The sequence below is a fragment of the Vitis riparia genome, chromosome 16 (genome assembly GCF_004353265.1).
Source record: "Vitis riparia cultivar Riparia Gloire de Montpellier isolate 1030 chromosome 16, EGFV_Vit.rip_1.0, whole genome shotgun sequence".
NCBI lineage: Eukaryota > Viridiplantae > Streptophyta > Magnoliopsida > Vitales > Vitaceae > Vitis > Vitis riparia.
In genome coordinates, this window is record NC_048446.1 from 8,973,521 (window position 1) to 8,994,606 (window position 21,086).

Consider the following 21,086-nt stretch of genomic DNA (forward strand, 5'->3'; position numbering starts at 1 on the left):
AAATTAATGAAAATAAGATTGCAACAAACAAAGGAACAAATTTTTATATAACATAAATAGTTTATAAAAAATAATGGTTCCACTATTATTTTATTTTTTTATCAAAATAATTTAAATAAATACTGCCATAATTTTAATTTTTCATTAATCATTTGATAAAAAATTAATTCTTATAAATGAATTAAGTAAAATTTATTTATAATTTTAATTTTATTATATTAATATAAAAAAAGGATTGTATTTTTAAAGAAATTTAATTTCAATATAAATTAATTAAAATAGACTTTAATTTGATATAAATTTCAATAAATCACTAAAATATATTTTTTTAGAATTTTAATTTTATGACATGAAGTAGCTAATAATAAATATTTTAATTTAAAAGAAAACACATTTTAAAAATAAAAATATTTATTTTACAAAATTTATAATTATGAAATAAAAAAATTTAAAAATTTATTTACCGTATTTTGTTATGTTATCCAACGCCCCTTCTTACTTGTTGTGGATGGATCATGGGTTTTAGAACCCACTAGACCCGCCCGGACATAATATCTTCTACGAAGTTGACCCGGTGTCAGATTCGGACCCGAAACGCGAGATTTGTGTACGGCCATTCCGACTGAAGACTAAATCAACCCATCAACGCACGTTCTCTCCAAATGGGCATCTGCTAAAAATCTCAGAACCCAATTTTGGATGTTCATCTGGAATTTCAAGAAATCCTCACAAGATAGAGGTTTTGTTAAATTCTTATGTAACTTCATATCTCACAAATGGATACAAATGAAGATAGTCCTCACATAAGGGCGCAGCTTGAAGATGAAGGATCAGTTTTGAACTCAAATCTCTTCTTGGAACATGTCGGAGAAGTCTCTCTCACTCTAATTCTGATGGCTTGTCCTGGAAATTGCTGGAGTCCTTACATAATGTAAGATTTGATTATGTGTTACACTATGATTGTTTGTTTATTTATTTATTCATTTATTTTTGTTGTTCATTCTACTGGTTTTGACATAGATTGTAGTTATTAGGCTAATTGGGCAAATGGGTGGTAGAAAAAATTTCAAAATTGTATCCCGGTTTGAAGTATTCTGATCTTTGTCGATTGTTTTTTGGTCTGTTGCATAGATTATAACATAGTTTGTGGGCTGTGAGATTGATCAACCCCAATGGGTTTTTCTAAATTGTTCATCTTTATGTTTTTGTGATTACACGTATCACCATTTCTTGATTCTTTTGTTGGAGAAATCTCATAATTGTGTGAAATCTCAATTACAATCATGTGGCTTCTGTAAACTTAAATCCTGTTACTCTGGCTGTCTTGATGCAATCCACACGTAGCAGACATATCTATTATATGATATGAGAAGTGTGGGATAAACTGATGGTTTACTTTTGGACTTCTTGAGTTGGGATCTGTGAATTGAAGTTGAGGCATTAAGTTTTTCATGTTATCATTGAAATACATGTAGGCTGGCTCAGTGGTTGATTCTTGGACTTCTTTATTTTGAGTGGGGTTCAGGAAATTCAAGCTGAAACATGAAGTTCCTTATAGAAAATATTAAAATTTTGACCCCAAAAATAAAAAAATGGAGGCTGGATTGAAATCTTGCTGAGCTGGATTCCATATATGGTTAAGTATACATACAGAGCTGCACAGAATTGGTGAAAGTGTCATGCTTAAATGTAGTTGATAAATTCTAGTTATGCATTTGGTTTTCATTTCTTTACAAAACCGATCCATAGCCTGGAGAAGATGAGGATTAGGAACCCAACAACCAATGGCAAACTGTGAGCTAAATCATTATGAAGTAGCTGCTGCTCAAGGAGTTATGTGGTCCAGGTTTTACCTGCTGCAAAGGCGAGTGGGGGACAAAAAGGACCCGTGTCAGTGTAGCATCTAAAGAAATGTTTTATGTTATTAACATAACTATGACACCAGATTCATTAATAGTGACAAAACAGGCTTCCTGCCACCTCACAAAGGGGGTTCTGTTTGATCTTCTGCAATGGGGTCTCAATACTTCTTTCTATAAGAATTAATGAAAATGAATAGGATCAAACATATCAAAGGTACTGTTGTCTTATTTTCCTTTTACTTAATAACTAGTTAAGCAAGTGGTTCCAACTAGCATCTAGACTGTAAAAGAATCATCTGACACTGGATCCTTTTTTCTTTCTGGTGAAGGTATTGGTTTCTTTTTCCTGGCTTCTACTACTTGATAGGCGTTTATTTTTCTCAAAGCATTTCATGCATTTCTATTTAAGACATGTTTCAGACCATTTGCTGTGGTTGGTCCAATGGTTTAACTTTTAACGTTTAAGATCTTTTTATATGTGCTAGGAGAAGGATGGATTATCTTGTTTGGGCATAAAATTCATTTCGAAAAGTGAAACGGAGATCAAATTTTCTGATGTGTATGCTGTTGAGTTCATTAACTGGGGTTTGATTCATGAATCAGTTCTTTCAAATGCTGGAGGATGTCTGATACGTCATGAATCTGAGGTTATTGTATTTCTTGTTCTTAGTGACCTGGTTATGAACTTTATTCCTTATTAGGTCATATGTGATTATATTTAAAGTGAGATACATCATCTTTACTGATGCAGATGTACCGTTTCACAGTGCATGGTGTCCAAAGATCAAAAACTAGACCTTCTCTTTGGTTTTGGCTGTGTACACCTTTGGTCACAAGGATTTGCAGACGTGTCATATGTGGGTGAATCGAATCAATGCTTTACTGAGATGGAAACTGGGAGACCTAAGAGCCTTCTTGTGTGTTCTAACATTTGTTAAATATTTTAATTTTTTGGCCTTATTGTTTTCTTTCTTGGTTGGTTTATACAATGAACCTAAAGTAGTGGCTAATTTTTCCTCAGAATTGCTTGACTAGGTTTTTGTTCACCCATTGAGTGGGAAAGGAAATGGCTGTAGAACTTGGCAAACTGTGGCTCCTATATTTTCACATGCTAAAGTGAAAACAAAGGTGAATTCCTAGTACATTGGTCATGACTCTGTTATTACACATGAGTGAAGTCTAAACATATAGTTCAATGGGAAGCATTTCATGGATTTAGTTATGTTGGGATGCATTTGCATTTGGCATATGTCCTGCATTGGGGTGACTATTGATTGTTTCTGAGCTTGAGATGCTGATATGTTTCCTGTTTCAGAATCCAGAAACAAAGATATCTATTATCAATTTTTTTTTCTCATTTATTCTGTATGTGGGACTGGACACGGTTCCTTTATTTTGTGTAAACATGTTCACTACTAGAGAGAGCCAGGGTTATGTGTTTCTGGAGATTAAAGGCAGTTTTGACCCAAAGTTAGGATGCCCCAAAAATGTAACCATGTTTACATTATATTCATTTACTTATTGTCAGAAAATTATGAATTTTTATATTTCCTGTTTTAATTTTCATTTTTCTTGTCATAGAAATTAAGATTACACCACTCCCAACTTAAAAGAGGCATGAAATAGTTGTTTCGCTTTTAGTTTTCCTGGTCCTCCTTTTACAGCTGGTTACAACTCCTGCAGGTGATAGTGACACAGAGGGCAGGACATGCATTTGATGTGATGGCCTCTATTTCAAATGAGGAACTTAATTCACATGATGGGGTCATAGCGGTGGTGAGTCATGAGATTCTTTAGCATGCTTTTTGTTTTCTTCTCTTCTTTCTTTCCATACTTCTTATTTCTATAAAGCATATGTTGCTCTGTTGAGATCACTGAAGCTTGGTAAGCAAGTTTATGAAAAAGCATTAAGATCCTATGCAGCATCAGAACTTATTTACATTTTAAGATTGTTATTTCTTACTTTGTAATTTGTTGCTTAGGAATTTGAAAGAAGAATTATGCTGTCTGTTCAACTTGGTTACCTAGTTTTATTCACCAATGATCTTTTTGTGGAGTAGTCTTGGTGTTCTGTTGTTGTTTAATGCTTTTTACTGTCTCATTTTTGGGAGGGAACTTTCATTCCATATCACCATTTTTATATCTCTTTTCATTTGCAGTATATTCTTTGTCTGCAATAGAAAACTGATAAAGGTACTAACTTCTAAATAAAAATACTCACTGCTTCACATTTTTAGGAAGACACCCTGTTTTGGTCATTTGCACTCTCTTTAGCCAAAGAAACAAAAATTTCAAGGTGATCCTATATGTACCCACAAAGTCTCTCGGTGCACCCATTTGCCTTATTTATTTATTTTATTAAAAAATTGAGCAGCTGAATTTATGAAATATCCTCTTCTTCAACCTCAAACCCTAACCTCCTTTTTCTCCTTTCTCATCCCCTTCTCCACCATTTTTGTCATTTTCCTCGCCTTCTATTCCTTCATATCCCCCCTTCAATTTAAGCCCCATCCGCAATTTAAAAAAACAAAAATAAAAAAAGAAAGAAAGAAGTGCAGTGCAGCCATGGAGCTGCTGCAAGATGCCCACCATACACACACTGCTCCTATCTCTGTCTTATTTTTTTATTTTTATCTATTTTTTTCTTTTTTTATCTTTTAAAATTGAAGATGAGGATAAGGTTTGGGGTTGGGTGGGAGGTTGAAGATGACGACATTTTCATTATTTCACATGGTCAGTTTTGTTAAAATTAAGAAAAAGAATGGGGATGTGGAGAAATTTTATGGATGCATATACAATCACCCAACTTCAATCACAATACTTAATTTTCCAAAAATGACAAAAACATCCTTAAAGGATAACAGTCATTTTGTTTCCCTGATAGAGGGGTGGTTTTGGTAGGTGTGGAGTGTTCAAAAAGGCTGCACTTTTAAAAAATTTCAGGGAAAAAAAAGGCTAATGTTTGGATGGGAAAAAAGGAAGAACTTTCATTATTTTCTTTTCCTTTTCCTCATTGAAATCCAAAGAATGCCAAGATATTTTTGTTATATGGTAGCAGCACGGTTGGAAACATGAAATCTGGGTATAAAATTAAGCCACTCAGAAGTTCTTCCTTTATAATGAAAAATTTATTGATAGCATTTGAAAATTAAATGCAAATTCTTTTTAAATTGTTAGAAAAGTAAAGGAAGACCAAACTAAGTCCAAAAACTATTTATTTTGCAAATATACCTTTTGAAACACTTAAAGTAGAACATACTAAGAGGTTTTAAACTTTGAACTTTGGGCTATGAACTGTTATTCTGTTTTTTTTTTTTAAGCCAAATTCCTTGGGATTTTATTGATCATACTCTCTTCTTTGCCTTGATTATGGAAGTTAATTTGTTTTAAAAACTTGTTTTGCGATTAGAAACTACAGAGGTAAAATTTTTTTTAGATAACTATCTATTTTGATGAAGCAAAATGGTAATTTGTTTTTATTTATTTATTTTTACCATGAGCTTTCTGATATCTATTAATTGCATAAAGAATACCATATAACATTTTGAATCAATTCAGTTAGATAATATGGAAAGTTCATATATAGACATTTCATAGGTTTCTTTGGATTTGATTAATTAATACATATTTCAAAAAAAAGATTTTCAAATTTTTGCAACAAAATTCAGTTGTTTATTTATTTATTTTTATCAGAAACAAACTAATTGATTAATTAAATTTTCAAGTACAAATGAAGGATGGGAAATCTTTCCAAAGTGTACAAAATTTGATCAAAAGAAGAATGAGAGAAAACTTCTCCGATAGAATTTAGAGGATAGCTTTATATCACAGGTGCACCACATGAAATTGTAAAGAAAAGCAACTCAACACTACTCAAGGGTGTAAAAAATCCCCTATAAAAGGAACCCATGCATTGTTCCTCTATTTGCTAAAAGACTGACAACATTATTAGTTGAAGAAGGAGACCTAGGAAAGAACAGTCCAAGGTGCAATCAACATTCAAAATTTGGTGGAGCTATCCATCATAACTCCATGGCTCTCTCTGATTTAGTCACCTAAGAAATCAAAATAGCAGAATCCCCTTCCAGTTGTAGGTTAGAAAGGCTAAGAATCCCAGCCTATTGCAATCATTCTAAAAGGGCCAACATCTCTACCTTGGTGGTTAAACCATCTCCTGCCAGTTTTGAAAAAGCTTTAACCACCATAATGGCCTTTGATCACCCCTTCAATCCCCAATTGACCTGGATTACCAAAAGCACAATGGTCAAAATTTAACTTGCATGAGCCCAATAAAGGTGGAACCCAAATAAGGAGCAACTCCCTTTTTAACCCTTTCGACCTACATGCCAAGTTCAATCAAGCTGTAGAACATTTAGAGGGATGCCCTCAAAAGTTGTATTAGAGGCCTAGAAAGAGGAATAAAAATATATTAGGTCCCAGATTGCGTATAAAGTCTCCGCTGTCTCAATAATTCTTGCATTTCTTTCCTACCAAACTATCTAGATAAATGTGAGACAAGTTATGTGCCAAAGTACTGTACCTCTAAAAGTACTCCCAAACCCCACAAAAGAGATGGTCACTATGTCCGTTACACTTCTACAAAGAACATAGTTTAGCAGTCTAATTGACCTGTGCTCAAAAGTGGTAAATATTCTTGTATGTTGCACAGCGTGAATTGTTATTCCTTATAACGAATCCAGTAATTTTTTGTGGATAAATTTTTAAAGCAATTGGTTTCCAAACCTTACTTTTTGTACTCATCAAAAAGTGTAATTGAATTCAAGGCTTAAATTTTTGAGGGTACTAGTAAACTTTTCATTTCTACAAATTCAGTTTAGATTTGTAATTTAGTAGTAAAGCTTTCTATGGTTAGCTTTTGTTTTATCAACGCCCTTTTGTCTCTGTTTGCACAACCTGTTAGGTTTGTATCCTTGTGTACCTATACCTTTTGGTAAATTGATGTGATCATACACAGAATCTTGCAAGTAGAGAAGCTGTCAGAACCGCCAACTTTTATATGGTTGATACATTCTCAAGATTGAGAAGATGCAATATCCATTCAACTATTCCAAGAGCATTACAAATGTTTGATCTCAAGTAATAGGTTAGACAAACAAGAAACGACTTTCCTAAATTTTGGAAATACATCTATTGATATTTTTAAGTATGGGTTTTCACATTTCACAAACTCTAGTTTGTAGTTCATGTAGGTCAAGTTCTTTGTAATTTGTCTTTCACATTGACCAAGAAGTTGGGGAACTTTATTTGTTCATTGGTTTGATGTCTTTAAAGTGCTTGGTCATTTGATAGTTCTTCGAACTCTCTTCTAAATTTCAGTATGCTAATTTCTAATTGATATTGTCATATATAATTCCTACACTGAAGATTTTGTAAATTAATGTGGTTCCAGGGTGGTGATGGTTTCTTTAACGAGATCCTCAATGGACTTCTCTCTTCAAGGCTTAAAGCTCCTTATCCACCAGCTCCTGCAGACTTTGTTCATTCTGTTGGGAGTAATGACAGTGTCCTGGTTCATGATCCAAATGAAACAGATGTTGAAACTTCCTGTGAAAATGAAGACCACTCTCCTCTTCTATCAAGTCCAAGAAGTAACCCTATTGAGTTATCAAATCTCAGTATGTACAATAATTAAATGTGAGGGTCTATGTTTGGTTTATAGTTGTAAAGGCGGTTATCTGATCTATCTGGAATTACAGGAACTGAAGAGGGATCTTGTGATAGAGGTTAGTTTATTCCATATCTTTATAAACAAGGTTGATTACACTCAATATTGGTCTAGAACACTAAACGTTTTTCTCCACTTTAACAATCTTCTTGGTAGAATTAACTATATTCATCCTGGAGTCCTAACTCCTACTTTTTCTGTTGCTTTGACAACTCAACAGATCAAGATTCCAAGTTTTCCCTACCAAATGAACGCTTTAGATTTGGAATTATTCCTGCAGGTTCAACTGATGCCATTGTGATTTGGTATTTTCTTGATTTATCTTGTGCTTTGCTGTCTTGGCCATGGTTATAGTTTTTTCACACAGTAATTTCCATAGTTCTAAGAGGTGTGCATCTACCTCATTTTCTTTGTGACTTATGCTTTTCAATGTAGAGCAACTCCTAGATCGTATTTCGATTAAGTCAATGAACCTAATCCCTAACAACTAATGTAAAGTGTACTTACACTATGGTAACAACAACCCTACGATCGTAACCTTTGATTACTTGTAATGCCTTATATTGGTAGCTACCCACACTAAAAGTACCAATGACTCTCATATGACTACTGAAAAATATTAGAGTACTAATAGCAATCTATAAAAACTAAAACAAATCATGTGAAAACATGGCAGACAAGAGCATAAATTTGAAGATGAAATTCTTGTGACTTATGTGAATTAGTGTGTGCACTTCTCTTTGGTAAGCCTCTTGGATGCTCCTATATCCAATAACATAATCAATCTGTAAAAGGTTAACATATATTTATTAGTAAATATTTTATTAGGAAAAACAAAAATAAACCTGCTCGAGAATACTTGAGACACTAAACCTAGAACTACTCTCACAGTAAATTCAAGTTGGTACTATTTTAACATCTTGAAACTGTAATTTTCTTTCACGGCTTTGTAAATTTCCTAGTTCAGAACCGCTTCAGAATTGAAATCAAATACCAAGAAGTTCAGTAGGTGATAGAAATTGTATCTGCCCAACAACAATGGTCATCCACTTATTACCTATGGGAACATTCTACCTGACGCCTCCTGAAACAGTATGTCATCCAAAGTAATGCCCCTACCCAAGTGATTAGAACTTGAAAAACCGAGTGTGGAACTTTTAGCTCTGAATTATGGATTAATTGAGTCAAGTGCTGATCCTCCAAACATGCCACACTCAGTTCTGACCTAAAACAGAAATGAAGCAGCACTGACCCCCCAGGACACCTGTGAAATATGTATCTGGCTCCAAGGTGCCATGCAACAAGGCATGAAGCCCATGCAAACAGTCACAAAGGACATATGTGTTGCAGAAATTAGCACCCAGGAGTTTGAACAAGAAGCTCAGATCATTAGATTCTTTTGAAGTAGTCCTTTTAGGGATGGTTTCCGCCCCCCCCCCCCCCCCCCCCCGAGGTTTTCTCAACCACATATACTTCTGATTTAAAAAATTATGCTCCCTTCCTTCTAGGTTTGGCATTGACCAAATGACCTCCCTCTACTGAAAAACCATTGTGCTGATGGATGGAAAATGATGACATCAGCAACAAAATACCTAAATCACCTTTTCTTTTTATCTTTCCTAGGAAACCATAATTCACCTTTTTTCTTCCTTAAACCCTAAACAAACTCTGACCCCTTAATCCGCCTCTATCCTCACAAAGGAATCATAATCCAATTCTTCTTCCTCAACTCTTCAAAATTAATCCTCAACTTATGGCTATTGTTTGTTTGTTTGTCCTTGTAGTGGTTGTTTTTATTTTATTTTATTTTTGTCTTTTCTTGCAGCCTAAGTCCTTTTTTTCTTTTTTCTTTTCTTTTCTTTTTCTTTCTTTTAGGCCTTTGGTGTTGCAGATAGAAGTCATGTGTTCAACACAGCCATATTATGGTTCTTTTTTTTATTTTTTATTTTACATATATTTAATTATCCGTTTTGGAAAGGGGCTATATGAGCATAGGTTTCTGTCCGCATGGCACTATCCATGGCTGCAAGAGTATTCTATTTCTTAGAAAGGAGAAAGGAGAAGGGCAAGAAGAAAGGGATTATTAAGTTGTTGGTTTTTTTTTTTTTTTTTTTCGCAATTTGGAGATTTATGGTTCAATGAATTCAGGATTTAGGGTTTTCAAAATCTGGAGAAGACAGAAAAGAATTGGGTTTTCAGTGAGGAAGAAAAAGGGCTTAAAATGCTGCAATTTGGTTTTCAAAGCTGAGAGATATTTGGTCTTTTCTCATTCACTGTTAATAGTTAGGGAACAAACTCTTGACAAAGAAAGCCAATAATATTTTTAAAATCACAGGAGGGATAGTTTAATTGTCAGAAACCTCAGGGCTCAAAACACTACATTGTTGGCCTATTCTATTCCAATGGGAAAACCATAACTTATTTGATAGCCATGCCCCTAAGATTTTTGGCATTTGAGGCGTGTCTGTTATTTATTTTTTATTTTTTGATCAGAAACAAGAGATGTTTATATTTATATTAATGAAAACATGAGGAGGATGAGGAGTCCTCCTCATGATTGCAAAGAAACTTGATCGTAATATGATTGACCTCCTCTACTATGCAAGGAGTCTATACAAAAGGTTTAGACTAGAAATGTTATTCCTCTCAAGGATCTCTAAACCCTTTTGATTTACACACTAAAAGCTAGTTGAGTTGGATAACACTAAGAGGAATGCCTTTAAAAGCCTTGGTGCTCAAGGCCCAAAAAGAGGAATAGAAGTGAAGTAAATCCTACAACCCCCCTGTCGTTGTCCTCCCCTTATCCTTAAAAATTCTGACATTTCTCGCTCGCCACACAATCCAGGGCAATGTGCCACTAAAAAATTCTAAAATTTGAGGTCTTTTGTTCTTGGTACTTGATACTTGATAAGAGTCCCTTTCTACAAGTATATTAGGCTTTTCTTAGGATGATTCAAGGCCAAGAGATGTATAACGTAGGGCCCATGTTGATTAAATAGCATAGAGCTCTCCCCCCATTTTAATGGACCATACATGATGTACTACAGATATTCTCTGGTTGACCATGGGTATGGATTGTTTTGTTTGACTCATGTTTTGGCATCAAAATAAGGAATTCAGTATATCAACTTTTCTTGCTGAGGGCCATGACTAACAAATGTCTCTTGATCTCCTTTTATGTGAATAATTTTTCAGTTCTATTGCCCTCTTATTTTTAGGTGCCCAGAGCATAAGAAACTAAATGTATCCCCTTTTAGGGCTGGAAAATCCTTAAGTATTTCTCAGGGAATCAGCTCTGTCAAACACTGACTCTTTCTGTAAACTCAATTGGTCAATTTCTCTTGGTTCTCTATATATTTATATTGCATTTGCATGTGTGTTTTTTCTTTTCATTTTTATTTATTTATTTTATTTCAGTCTATTGGAGCATTTGTTTCATGTTCCCACTGCTTTAGACTATTTAAAGTTATTATTTTATATTCCATAAACAGTAATAGATATGTTTCATGAATGTCAATGTTGATTTTTGATAAATTTTAACTATTCATCATATCTGATGCTGAAGTTGCAGACAATTTTTCATATCATCCTCTATATGATAATATTTTTGCTTCTTATGGTTTTGTATTAATGGGATTGCACTGGCTCTGTTTTGCAGTTCCACTGGAACTCGAGATCCTGTAACATCTGCATTGCACATTGTCCTTGGTAAAAGAGTGTGCCTTGATATAGCTCAAGTTGTGAGATGGAAAACAACTACTACATCAAAAGATGTACCTTGTGTACGCTATGCAGCTTCATTTGTCGGGTATTTCTCATTATTACAGCAGTTAGATATCTGTTGTTCAACCTTCTCTCTTTTTTTTTTTTTTTTTTTCCATGGCTTGGATGAGCTTGAACTATTCGTCAGGCTGAATCCTTGACCTAGAGTATGTGATGAAAAACAACTTTTACTACCTGGCTTCTATTGCTGGGTATACCCAATTTTGGGGAAATTATGTTAAAGTGTACTGTTTTGAAATTAATGAAAAAAAAAAAAAAAGACTCCCAAGAGCAGAACTTTAGTTTTCATTAATTCTGATTGAAATAATCCCCATAACCCATTTGAAGACTTCTATTATGCAGGTTTTTTACATGTCTAAAATGTCCTCAAGTAAAAAAAGGGAAAATTTTATAACCTACTTTAGTTTTTATTAACTCTCCTAGAAATAATCCCCATTTGGAGAAATTTTAATGTGCAAAATCTCTGAAATAGCCTTAAATAAAAAAGAGAAAATTTTATAACCAATGGAACTTCTATCTCTTCACCACCATCTGAAGTTCTCTCAAACCCTTACAGCCTATTTCATCCTCAAATATTTATATTTTCTCATATTTTCTTCTTTTTCTCCAATATATATTCTCAAAACCTTGTTATAGATGGATTAATCAAAAGAATTTTTTGGATTGAAGATTTCCTTATCTATCTCCATTCTTGATTTAGTGAGTTGTTCTTCACTATTATTTTTTTCTTTCTGTGAGAAACAAAAATTCATTGGATTGTGATTTGAAATACATGAGAAAGATGAGAAATCCTTGGTAGATAAACAAACTTTGATCAAAGGAATAGATCAATGCAATATTATCTGTATACACCTGACCTTATACAAAGGAAATTTGGTTCTACTTTCTTTAGGGAACAACACACCTACAAAAGGGCAGAATTGTTGCTTCAACACTTGCACTTTTAACCCTTTAATTATGCACCAAATTCCAATTGTGTAAATAATAGTGAGAGGAGTGCCCTTGAAAACTGAAATTGTTGAAGCCCAAAAGGAGTAAAAGTATATTATATCCTATATCATATTTAAACTTCTCCACTTATCCTTAAAAATCCTTTGATTTCTTTTTCACCACACTATCAAAATCAATGTGAGGTATGTAATTTGCCAAAGAATTACTCCCAAAACCTTTAAAGGAAATGATCATCATGTTAGAAATGCTCCTAGGAGTGACCTAATCTAGACTGGCTGGGCTGAATAATCTATGCTAAACTTCAAAGTCATCAGACAATGTAAAACAGGTGATTAACCAATTCACTGCTCCTCATATACATAATGTAGTAGTTAGGATTAAGAGCTTTGTGAGATGTTCTCACTTGTAACATGTCATTAGCGTTGACCTTCCTATTAGTCACTAGCCACGTAAAGGCCTTGACCTTAGAAGGGACTTCAGATTACCACATGAATTTTGCTGCAGAGAAGGGAATAGGAGCTGGCAAATTGGACAGGGCTGAGAGGAAAGATTTGACAATGAATATGCTTGAAGAAGATAAAGACCAAACTCTCATATCAGGGACAAATGATCTAAAAGATACATGAAAAAGAGAGGACATTAGTCTAGATCTTCTCTATCTCCAAATTGGTGAGGTTACGGTGAAAGTTAAGGTTCCATGAAAAAGGAAGAGAGGAGCTAAGACTAGATGAAATTAGGGGAAATTGAGAACGAAGAGGTTGATTCCCCTACCATAAGTATTCCTAAAAGCTAATCCTTACCTCATCCTCCACCACAAATCGAGTATGACATGAGAAGTCTTGGAAACCTTGTGCAATGGCCTTCAAAGGGCATTGGTTTAACCATTTGAGCGTCCCATAGATACTCGATATTACCTTGTGCCAAAGAGCATCGCTTTCCCTAGGGTACTTGCAAAGCCATTTTCCTAATTGAGCTCTATTTCTCAAGGAAATCTTCCCTATACCCAAACCCCCTTCCAACTTAGGTTTGCATGCTTGCTCCCAACTAATGAGATTGTCTCTCTTTCCCTCCCAAACCCCAGTGTAGAGAAAATCCCTATTGCATTTTCTCAATCTTTGTCACCACTACTAATGGAATCCTATACAGAGAAAGGAAATAATCAGGAATGTGAGACTAATAAGATTGAATAAGGGTTACTCATCCACCTAAATACAAAAAAGCTTTCTTCCATCCATCCAATCTCTGAGAAATTCCATCTACCATTGGATCCCAAAAGGCACTAGCCTTTGGTTCCCTCCTAAGGGGAGACCCAAATAAGTAAAGGGCGAATAAAAACTTTACAATCAAGCATCGAGGCCAATCTAGCAATTTGATCCTGACTCATGTTGTTACTAGATAAAGTAATCTTATTTATGTTGATCTTCAAACTTGAAATATGTACTAGTACTAACAAGATCATTTTAAGGTTTTCAAATCTTCCATGTTGGCTCTTGAGAAATAGATGGTATCATCCGCAAACTGCAAGAGGGTCACCTTAGTTCTACTCCTTCCTACTAGAAAACTTTCCAAGAGACTGCTCTCCTCCGCCTTCAACATCATCTTGCTTAAGACATCAACAACTATGGTAAAGGACAAAGATGATATCCTTGCCTAATAATACCTCTAGATGCTTTAATCCAACCTTTGGCACTATCATTCACTAAGATCACAAAATTTTTTTGAGTACAAACAACCTCTCATCCACATCCTCCATCTAGTGTTGAAGCCCTTCCTTTCTAGAGTTTGATCTAAAGAGCCTCACTCCACATGATCTTAAGTCTTTTTCAAAATTGATCTCAAACACTACTTCCTGCTCCCCTGGTTTCCTCTTCTTATCCTTCAGTTAATTGGCTATCAGTACTGTGTATATGATTTGTCTCCCCTTAACGAAAGTTCCTTAAGACAAATGGATGGTTTCATGGACTCCTTGGATACAGCCTGATAAGACTTCGACTGTAATCTTGTATAGACTTGTAACCAAGGTCATTAGTCTATAAAGTTCCACAACCCAAAAATGGAGCTTTGATACCATGAAGGAAAAGATGAAAAAAACTTATATTAATCTGAATCATTGAATTGTGTACATGGTTGTTGTTAAATATATGCATGAGTAAGGCTAGGATCAAGGCTAAAAACTAGGAAGAAAGAAATGGAAAAATATTTGTAAAAATCTTATAGATAATTTATAGCTATAGAATAATCTTCTGGTCAAAAAATTAATAGCTATAGAATAATCTAAATATAGGAACAAATTAGCCTAATCAATCCCGGAATTTTAAGCTATTCAACTAAGTTTGACTTCTTATCTTTGACAGCAAACTCCTCCAGGCTGTATGATTTGATTTGATTTTGGATTCTCAGCAGAAATCAATCCGAAAGAGGAGGATCAACCTGTTGAACTGTCTCAAACAATACATCCCTTTCCTACTAGGAAAGTGAATCGTAACATAATAATGAAGCTTGCCATTTATGGTGTTAAGCTCTGATTAGGAGGTGTTGCTTCTTTTACAGAGAGACAACTCTCCTTGGTTTCTTTCTCCTTTCAAAAGTGGGGTAGCAATGTTCTAAGATAGAGTTGTTTCACCTTCAAAAATATTTCATTGTAAGAAGTTGTCTTAGACATGTATAAGCCTCATGTTGCTTAAAAAGAGATGTAGTGGGTGTATGGTAACAGGCTCACCTCCATAGGACATGGATGATGAAATTTAAGATACACAAGAATTTAACTTTGGGTTTGTCCTAGAGAAGTGAGAGTTGAAAACAAAGCAACAAAGGTCTCATTTTAATTAAATGTCAAAATAGGTTCTTCTTTTATCTAAGTTCTCATTTTGGTTAAGCATAGTGGTGGATGAAATTCACTAGAGGCCTCATCAAGAGCCCTGACACTACTCCTTTACATCACCATTTCAGTGTACTACCTCTCCAGTGGAGTCACAAAAAATGCTTGCGTAGGATTTTTATTTATAGGAGGTTGGGCACATGGGACGATGTGGTGTCTATAGTTTGAGGGCAGAGTGGAGCAGAGTGAGGTGAGAGGGGGTAAAGAGTGACAATGGAATCAAGAAGAGACCCAGAAGAGTGGAAATTTTGATAGGAAATAGAGCCTTTTTATAGTACTTCAAAATTGTAATTCCTACATTAATGGATCAATAAAAATGTGGAAACTTTTGGAGATGACGTGTCACAAAGACACAATGGTCCTCCCTCCTTATTTTGGCCAAAATGGCTCCAATGTGTGTTAATCCTACCCCAAAGAATCTCCAAACCTAGCCACTAGACCAAGAACCTTAAAACAGTCCGAAAGTGCTCAAAGGCTAATTCCACCATTTAGATAAGTCAAGTCCATTTTGGACACCCTGAACCTTGCTTTCTACTCAAGCAAGTGTATTAGCATCAAGGTGCTATGTCAAGGGTGACACCTTCAAGAGGGATGTAGGAGATCTTCTAGCCACAAGTATCATGGGAGAAATATCCTTCTTACAACAGAAGTAATACAATCAATTCTTTCTGGTGCATATAATGCCACCTTCACCAAAAAGTATAGTAGGAAAGATTAATCTGCATCTACTATAGATGGGCATTCATGTTCCATTGGCATCTAGATAACTTGGAAATAAGTTTGGAGATAGACATCCTTGTCCACATGATGCAAGACTATGACATAGAAGCTATGTAGGGAGATCATGGGTCTGTTCATGCATTGGAGGTCAAGGGTAAGATGTGCTATGTATCATGTTAGTGGGAAGTGGTCTTGAGCATATACTACTATGTATCAAGACTGTAATCGATCATATCATGATGAAGCTCACATTTTGTATATTAGACACGTGGTGAACCATGATTGATCCATGTGAATTTTACAAAATAGAACTTCAACAACTTCCACTTAAAATATTAATAAATTTGTGAGCTCTATGATTTTTTTTTTTCTACTGTCCATTTAAGTTTATTTTTAGCTATCCTTTCTCCTCTTAGAATTGAACAAATTATTTGGTCCTTGGATGGCAAGAAAATTGATATGAGATCAACCTAGAATGGATGGTAATTATCTGGCTAAGCATTTTAATCTTGTACTACTCAGGCATGTGTGCAGACTTTGGATTGGACTCTTTATTCCTTACTGTTAAAATCTTTTCTGTTGTCCTTTAGAACCTAATCACCATGCTTTTCAGAGGCATGGACATGATCTGGCCAAACAATCTTAGTTAGGTTTCCCATATTTTATCAACTTATGATTCTTGTTTATGATTTTTTACTACTTTAATGCATTTGTAATGACTGTCATTATCATTAATAGAAATTTCTTTTGGTTCTCATTTGAATACATTGTATTATATGGAAATCAATCATCTGCTCAATGCATCATTCTCTGCAATCCATATGCCTTGGTCATAATCAGCCAAATGTAACAAATTGTCATGTGATGCCTTGTTTTGGTAATATATTTTGACTAGCAGTTTATCTTTTTGCATTTGCTTAAAATTGCATGCATATCTTATGTTAGGATTTGATTTACTGGAAACATTGAGATTTAAAGTATCTCTTTACTTTTTTATTTTTCTGTTTTTTTAATAAATACATCAGTAAAGAGTCTGTGCTCGTCTCTTTAATCACCACCACACAACTAGGAAACAACATGCATTCCAGAGTTCCATGTGAGCAGTTAACTCATGCATAAACCAATAGAAAGAAAGCTCAAAAATTTCTTGAGTAAGTTAATTGACTGCTTCTGGAATGTTTAATCACATTACTTGGTCATTATTTCTAAGCTTTTTGTGTTTCATAATACTGAAGTATCATCTACATTAGATATATTTATCATGTTTGCTGCAAAGGCTTTCTCCAAGTTATTGAAGTTCAAATTGAGGTCCTGAGTTTATCATGTAATTCGAATTGAGGCATTCCTTCTCTCTCTCTCTCTCTCTCTCGGTTTTAAATTTTGTTTTGTTTTGCTTTGTTCTATTCTTTTTCTTTGGCAAAAACTTCTTCTATATCCAGAGTTTCATGGTTTGACTTAAACAATATGCCTGTCTGCTTCAAATTTGATTTCACTTTCATGTTTGGAACACGGTCCATTATCAAAAATTTTCCCCATTCATATGATATTTTATTTGATCTTAATCTGTTTAGAGAATATTGTTTTACCACAAACTAAACTGATTCCTCCCATATTTTCCTTAACTAATAACTTGGATTAGAATACTGTCTTGAAGCCTTTCCTGTTTTTATTTTTAGTTGATTCTTGCCTTTCTAGTAGCCTACTGCTTGGTTGTAAGTTTACTCCCTTCATTGTTTTACACTGTACATGCTGTTCGAGAAGAGGCATTACCATAATACTTTGACGGCTAATCTTTTAATACTTCGATGCATAAGTAGTGAGGCATTGAAAGAATTCCTACTTATTGGATGCCTCTTGTATATGCTAATCAAGGTTTTCTTGGAGATGTTTTCTTTTTCTGATATGATATGCTCAATCTTATACAGGTATGGATTTTATGGAGATGTCATTACAGAAAGTGAAAAATACCGCTGGATGGGCCCCAAGCGCTATGATTATGCAGGAACAAAAGTGTTTTTGAGACACAGGTATTTCTTCATCCTGTTTTTATATTTTCTTTATGAATCCCTTAAACCAAAAGTGCCAGTGTTGCAAGATGTAAAAAGTATTGGAGTTAGCTTTTGTCGGATCAAAAGGCAAAAAACCAGCATTATGCAAAGATTGCCTGTCCTGTTGGATTGGGCTGGAAACTTTGTAGTTTTTTTTACTTGTTTTTGCTTTCAAAATTTTGAAAAGAGCTATGGGTCTGGGAGAATATGGATTAACCTTCAAGTCAAATGGTTCCAACAAAGTTAATCTCTTGCATTCCAGAGTTTCAGTCTTGTATTTTTGCCTTTATTAAAATTTGGAAGGAGTTTTTGCCTTATTCTTTGGCTGTGGTGAACTTCAACTGCTATTGCTTAACTTCAATATTTCACTATCCAATACCTTACTGAGACTTCTTTTCAAAACAAGAAGGCATCAAAACCGGCTCTTGATGAACTTTGAATGAAAACTTCAAAGTATGTAATTCATTTTGGTGCTCAAATCTGAAAATTGTCTCTGCATGTGTTGCCATGATTTCCATGGTTGAATTCTAGTCTGATTTCCCTATCGTTTTATGGTGTTTTCATTTGAGCTGAATACTTATCATTTTGATAAATTTATTATATTCATTCAGGTCATATGAGGCAGAAGTAGCATGCCTTGAAGTTAAATCAGAAAAGACAAGTGCAAGTTCAGAGACTGTGGCCAGTAAGAGGTATGGTCTATGGCTCCTACCTAAAAAATCTGAAAGAGTAGTTTGCCGTGTTAATTGCAGTACTTGCAACACAAATAGAAGCTGTGTGTCTACTAGTGTTCCCCCAGAAGCACCTTCCTCTGATCCTGAAGAACAAAGATGGTTGAAATCCAAAGGGAGTTTTCTCAGTGTTGGTGCTGCCATAATCTCTTGTCGAAATGAAAGAGCACCTGATGGTCTAGTGGCTGATGCACACCTTTCAGATGGTTTCCTGCATCTCATATTGATTAAAAACTGCCCCCATGCATCCTATTTATGGTATGTTAAATGCTTCTTTACCTCTCCATTTGACTGTAAACATAGTATCTAATAGTCTATTAGGTTATAGTAGCTACTTCTGTTAACATATATGCCATGAAAGTGCAATATGAACACTCTCTCTCTCTCTCTCTCTCTCTCTCTCTCTCTAGTTCACTCCTTTCCCTTTTGACTATTGTGTGTAAAAGAGAATCTAATAGTTCTCTTAGGTTGTAGCTACCTGCGTAGCCATGGCTATCTCTTTCTCTCCTGCTTCTTTTTTACTATTGTGTAAAAAAAATCCAATAGTTCTATTAGGTTACAGTGGCTACTTATGTCGTCAACATATGACGGGTTTCTCTCTCTCTCTCTCTCTAGGTGTTGTCTCCCCCTTTCCCCCTTCTATTGATTGTTTTTTGTATAAAAAAGAATCTAATAGTTCTCTTAAGTTACCATCCCTCCATCCCTCATCACCCCACTCCTTTTGAGTATTGTGTATCTACATCTATTGACATGGCTCTAGCCAATGTTATTGGCATTGAGGATACAAATATTATTATTATTATTATTATCATTATTATGATTATTGTATGTTAGTCGGCATCTCTACTTCAGACTGGAAAGGTCCATACCAGAAAATAGTCGTGCAGCAATGACCACAGGATACAATGTGCTTGTCAAATACCGTGATGGTCAAATGATTTGTTCCTATGAGATTTGAGAAGTCTCCATCATATTCACATTCAGAGATGATCCAAGCAATATGTTAATAGTCCAAAATAATTTGACAACCATAATATCTTATCTTTGTTGGAAGCAGTTTTGATTGGGTCTTGTTTCTTTTAAGTTTGCATTACAAGATTTAACTTCATATTGAATGATACCAACAGGCACCTCACCCAGCTTGCAAGGAGGGGAGGGAACCCCCTAAACTTTGAGTTTGTGGAACACTATAAGGTATATATTCATCCATTCGCATTTCTCTCAGGAGTGATATAACTCAACCTCAACCTCTTGTAACTGTTTCATGTGCTGTGTGCAGACCACAGCTTTCACATTCACTTCCTCAAGTGACGACAGTGTCTGGAACCTGGACGGCGAGCCCTTTCAAGCGCATAAACTCTCAGCACAAGTATTTCGAGGCCTTGTCAACTTATTTGCATCTGGTCCTGAAGTGTAGAATCAAACCCATTTCAAACATTTGCTTCATTGTTGACTTATACCCTATGATATTGATATAGTTTTTGGGAAACCACAAATAGGCTGATTTTATACTCATTGATATCCCATATTTTGCAACTTTTTAGATAGGAGTTAGGATTCATAAAAATTAAATTAAATAAGACGAACTCCATGGGGAATGGTATGTATGAGGATGAAGTTTGTATAAACTATACAGGCATCCTACTTGATGCAGTTATAGTTTTAGTGAAAGTTTAGTGTATTACAAGAGGATACTCAAATGTCTAAGAGAACATTTTGTAAATGCATATTTTCCTCAACTTTGATAAATAGAGGTTTCAAGTATTTTGGTTTGAGGATGACTATTGACTGTGGAGTCACTCTTCTAAAAAAGTTTTTAGGTAGTCTCAATTCATCTGAATTCTTAAATCTATCTAAATTGAGATGACTATCATTAAATAAATAGATTGTTTGTTTTTATTGGTTGTTATTAAGTGCTAAGTTGTTTGTTTCTATTAATGTTCGACTATTGAATGTTTTTTTCCAAGTTAGTTATCATATATTCTTTTTATTTTAATTTACTAGCTAATAATTTTTTTAAAAATGATTTAACATACTTCTTAATATTATAAATTTTTAGGTTATATTTGATTCCCGTAAAGTGCAAATGAAAGAAAACAAATGTTAAGGAAAATGATTTTATCATGTTTGGTTGTCATATAGAAAATTTCAAAGAAAATTAAATATAATTAAAATTACTTAAAAATTTATGCATTTTAAAATTATTTAATCTTTATATTATGAGTTAAAACAAATAAAATGAGTTTGAAGTAGTAAATAAAAATAATTTAATGACTTTTATTTTTTATTTTCCTTTATTTTTTCCTTTCTTTCTATTTTCTTTGCCTCACATTTTCTAGGAACCAAACATAATGTTTGAATTTAATACCGCAATAAAATTTTGATAATGATAAATCATGTAATTACCTAGAAAATGGTTAATTGGAT

At 34.3% G+C, this 21,086-nt stretch overlaps 1 protein-coding gene across 1 annotated transcript; it reads left to right on the forward strand.

Moving 5' to 3' along the window:
* Positions 1-688: 688 nt before the first annotated feature.
* LOC117933831 (ceramide kinase-like) lies at positions 689-20,441 on the forward strand. Its single transcript, XM_034855382.1, is given in 16 exon segments — positions 689-882; positions 885-931; positions 2,348-2,509; positions 2,614-2,668; positions 2,671-2,745; positions 2,748-2,779; positions 2,898-2,990; positions 3,546-3,638; positions 7,273-7,498; positions 7,580-7,606; positions 7,769-7,853; positions 11,207-11,356; positions 17,806-17,907; positions 18,540-18,917; positions 19,787-19,853; positions 19,939-20,441. Coding segments are annotated over 16 exon segments (1,836 nt in total). The 5' UTR covers positions 689-776; the 3' UTR covers positions 20,077-20,441.
* The last annotated feature ends 645 nt before the right edge of the window (positions 20,442-21,086 follow it).